The sequence below is a fragment of the Condylura cristata genome, unplaced genomic scaffold, assembly GCF_000260355.1.
Source record: "Condylura cristata isolate star-nosed mole 26May11 unplaced genomic scaffold, ConCri1.0 scaffold00021, whole genome shotgun sequence".
Lineage (NCBI taxonomy): Eukaryota > Metazoa > Chordata > Mammalia > Eulipotyphla > Talpidae > Condylura > Condylura cristata.
The window spans coordinates 26,506,176-26,510,744 of record NW_004567122.1 but is presented as its reverse complement, the minus strand read 5'-3'; the positions used below and the strand labels follow the sequence as shown (position 1 = coordinate 26,510,744).

Sequence of the window (4,569 nt, the reverse complement as noted above, 5' to 3'; positions counted from 1 at the left end):
AAAAAAATTAGTACCATTATTATATTCTTACTGTTACTTTCTGTTGGTGCACTCATACTTTTTGTTGTTTTTATGACTATTTTCTATTTATATAAAAGTGTCACTATTAGTGCAACCCTCTCCTATCCATTCCTTTATAGTTGTAAGATGGCTGCTGAAGTTCCTGCCATCACATCGGTGTCCAAATTGAAATAAGGTAAAGGCAAGTTTCAGCTACTCTTTTGTTCCCTATTGCCAGGAAAGAAAAAAAAAATTCTATAGAAGTTGCATTAATCAGAACATGTCACATAGTGAACTGTACCAACAAGAAAGGTGCTTGCCTAGGTACATTGCCACCTCATATTAACCAAGATTCTACAATAGGGAATGAGCATAGATTCCAGATTATGTAGTAAGGGCTTGCCATAGACTGGGAGGCCATGGAATCTCCTTCTTAGTGCCTACAGTCACGGAAGGAACATCTGTGAGAGGATTTTTGAAGTTTAGCAAAAAGCCAATTTCTTTTTACCTTGTTTGCCACTAAGATACTCCCTCCCTATAATGCAGTCAAACACTGAGGATCCATCATCACCCTAAGGAATGACTTTCAGTCACTACATCTCAAACAGCCAACTGAGAGAAGTCCATGTTCTCTGAAGCTGTCATTGCTTCAGCACTCACAACTCCAGCTAAGTACCCTGGGGAACTAGATTTGAAGTCTTAAGAAGTCTTTGTTTATGTGCATCTTTCTTACTATTGCAAAAATTACTTTTCAAATTAATGTTTTAATCCAATAAATTTGAAGGCTGAGGCTCTAGGGGTGAATTAGATCCTGGGCAGGATCTGAGATGCAGATCCTGATTCTGAGCTGCAGACATAAACCACACAGAGAATAGGAAAGCAAGATTAGAACCTCAACCTGGGAGCTAGACTCAAGTTTGAATCCATATTTTTGCTGCTTTTTGACTCTGTGACTTTGGGCAAATTCCTTGCCTCTCTGTGCTTCAGCTCCCCCATCTATAAAATAATGGGGATAATCACCATGTTTATTGCTGCTTTATTTACAATTGGAAAAACATGGAAGTAGCACAAATGCCCGAAAGTAGGTGACTGGATTAAAAAGATGTGGTACATATATACAGTGGAATATTACTCAGCAACCAAAAAAGAGAAACACATGTCTTTTGCAGCAACTTGGATGGAGCTGGAAAAGATCATGCTTAGTGAGATAAGTCAGAAAAAGAAAAAAAATACCAGATGGTTTCACTCATAGCAGGAGTATAATGGACCAGGCGAGAAAATAACAAGAATAATGAACAGCCATATACCAGAGACATTTTGTGGGGATGGAGTGGGGAATGGGATCAAAAATGTGGGGGAGGGGTGGGGAGGGAGGGAAGTGCATGGGATTATGGTGATGGCACACGGGTGACTTGGTGATGGGAAACCCGTGGGGATTACAACTGAGATGGAAAAAAATGTAAAAAATGATGTAAAAATAAACTGTTATAAAAAAATAATAATGGGGATAATCATATTTCTTCCCTCATAAGCCCATAGGAAGACTGCCTTCTAGATTATGATGATAAAAACAGTACTTCAAAGAGCCAGGAGCAAAAGATATAGATAGTATTTTAAAAGGTAAAAACACTAACACAAATTTGTAATTTGGAGATAACAAATTAATACCTACCTCATTTGGTGGCTACATGTCTTACGTGGCTTAATTTCTCAAAAATGCTAGAATTGTGACTAGCATGTATGAAGTGTCCAATAAATATTGGGTATTATGCTATTTCAAGCTCTGCAAAGAATATTGGCACAAAGATGAATTTGAATGCAGCGGAGACTCTGGCCCCAGGAATCAGACTTGAGTGGTCAAAATTTGAGTTTGCAGTGACACTATTAAGCTTGCAAACTGCCAGGTAGCAAAAGGCCAGACAACAGCTTTCCTGCTCTCTCTCCTCTGCTGTCCCCCCACCCCCCAGCTTCTTTTTTTTATCAGAACACCTGTGACTGGCTACTCTATCAGCATTTCTGATAAAGGGAAAATACAGACTGGGCTTTCATGGAAAGTATTTGAACTCTCACAACCAGAATCTTTACCTTAAATATAAGCATGGTTTTAAGATCTTTAACTTTTCCTACAGCATCTTCATACCCAGCTTCTTGAAAAGCATGTTTTACTGAGATATGATGTTTCCCGGCATGGTGTGATATAGCAATTGCTGAGTGACTCAGTTACATGTAAATAAATGAACCTATTTTTCAATGTGAAGTGGCCCAAACTTACAAAGAAAAAGTGGGCACTTGGTATCATTTTGATGTCAGGGTTTTTCCAAGTTAGCAAGGGAGCTTTAAATACAACCAGATTTGAGGGTACCTGCAGGCAAAGTCCTAGCTCCTAGTCAAGATGCTCCTTGCTGTGGTCATAGCTTCTGCCCTGCTCCTCTGCTCTGTAACCAGTCAGAAATGCTCAACCTTCGAGGACATTTTAAACATAAAGTCCCTCATGAATGAAGCACAGGTAAGTTGCAGAGGAGGGAGCTAGCAGGAAAGGTAGTGATAGAAAATTTAAGTGATTTAGAGGAAGATGAAAAATGTACCAACCAGAATGGGTTCTTGTCTCTTTACTTCCTTTAGAAAAATGGTTTGGGATGCAGCTGCAGCACCAATGTGAGTAAACGCTCTTTGCAGAATTTTCCAAACTAACTTTAATGTTCACATCTACAATCTTCACTTTGAAATTTCTTTTTCAGGTGACTGATTGCTTGTGCCTGCCCATCCCTCCTGTAAGTACAATTAAAAAAAAAATCTTTATCTAGTTATTTTTAAGTAAAAAGAAATGGCTTTATTTCAGATCTTAGATAAGAAACAGTTACTTAATTGCAATTGGTATTGCTCCTGAAATTTGAGACTATATGAATTTCTGTATAATGAATGAGCTTTATACCCCTGAAGAAGTTTAAATATCTTTCAATACTTAAAAAAGAATCTTGATGCCTTTGTAGATCAGTGGCCACATGCACAATGACATCACGCTGGAAAGGAGAATATAACAAATGGCACAGCTTACATTGCATTGCTTTGTAATTGATTTGCCAATAATGTTAGTGTAACAAGGCAATAAATAAAACCACAACTCTTTTTTTGTTTTTTCCTCTGGCAGAAACAGTGTGCTCTGCCCTTTCCCTCTCTTCCTTCCTTCCTGTTGTTTATTTAGCTGACTATGGCATGGTTTGAGTACTGTGATTAAGTTAAAATAGTTCCTAAAAGCATTCCCTCTGATTCCTTCTCTGAACTGTCCTCTGAATGTTGCTTTTCTTAAATCCTTATTACTCCCCAGGACAATTGCACCACCCCATGCTTCCAGGAGGGCCTATCACAGATGATCAATGCCACAGAGAAAACCAGCAGCTCCTTCTTGATTTTACATAAGGTCAAAAGGACCATAATGAATTTAAAGTACAACAAATGTCAAGTGAGTTTGCTTTTATTTGGGATTTGTCTTGATTAGTCATTTTTATGGGAATGTTGATGCCAACTTGATCTGAAAGAGAAATGATGACAGATGGTTAAGCTGGAATTGGTAGTTGAAGGTTGATAAGAGACATCTATGAAATGCAGTCAGCACAGCATCAGTCTAGAAGCCTGTGATTCCCTCTGGTTAAAATAAAAAACCAACACCTAGTAGCCATTTACTTCTGTTTGCTGATGGAATAATGAAAGAAACCATCGTGATTATAACTAGGAGCTAAAATCTAGAGAATCAGGGCAAGAGTTTACACAATGGGAAATCATGCTAGAGATCTGATATGCTATCCTAGTGGGTACTGTGGGCTGTGAGCTAAAGTTTTTGTATTTTTTTTTCCAATTGGCTAAGGAGGTATTAAGAGGACTAGACGCCAGATCCAGCAGCATTAAATGCCCATCTGAACACATTCTCTTCAGGATATTCCCTCACCCCTGGAGGGAAAGAGAGGGGTGAGCTATTCAGGAGTGGGCATCTCCACAAGACACCACAGGGGGCTGTCCATGCATGATTTACCTGCACATGGTTCTAGTATCCACAGCTTTCAGTCCTAAGTGTTTAATAGATATTCTTTCCTTGACTATCTTCCTTTGGGACAACTGTTAGATTTATGAAAATTGAAGTTCAGTCAGGTAAACTTATCTGCTGAAGGCAGAGATGGTATTTGAATGCTGATCTGTATGATCCCTGTAAGTCATTAAGATCCCCCTTCTTAGCCACGGGCTATACAATGCTCTTGGAAGAACCAAGACAAACAAAACTTTAGGCTACCAGTTAGCCCAAGAAAAGGTTTCCTTTAATGGCATGTGTGTGTGTTTGGTCCCTGAAATCCTATCACAAAATCAGCAACTGCGCTGTCCACACAGTGTGCTAGCCCTAGACTTCTATGTCTGGCACCTCCTGCACTTTGCCCCCTCCCCCCCCCACCTCCTACTGACACTCCACCCACACCCTGTTCTGAACAGGGAAGTTCCTAGGATTGGCAGTTCTCTGCTGTTTTTTTTTTTTTTTTAAAGATTTATTTATTTATTCATACAGAACTGGGGTACAGGCCAGAG

General features: G+C 39.3%; 1 protein-coding gene across 1 annotated transcript in view; it reads left to right on the top strand.

Annotated features, from left to right (window-relative positions):
* Positions 1-2,392: 2,392 nt before the first annotated feature.
* Positions 2,393-4,569, top strand: part of IL9 (interleukin 9) — a 2,536-nt gene continuing 359 nt past the window's right edge. The window contains exons 1-2 of the mRNA XM_004686516.1: positions 2,393-2,506; positions 3,326-3,460. Coding sequence (XP_004686573.1) covers positions 2,393-2,506; positions 3,326-3,460 — 249 coding nt within the window. The remainder of the gene's footprint in view (positions 2,507-3,325; positions 3,461-4,569) is intronic.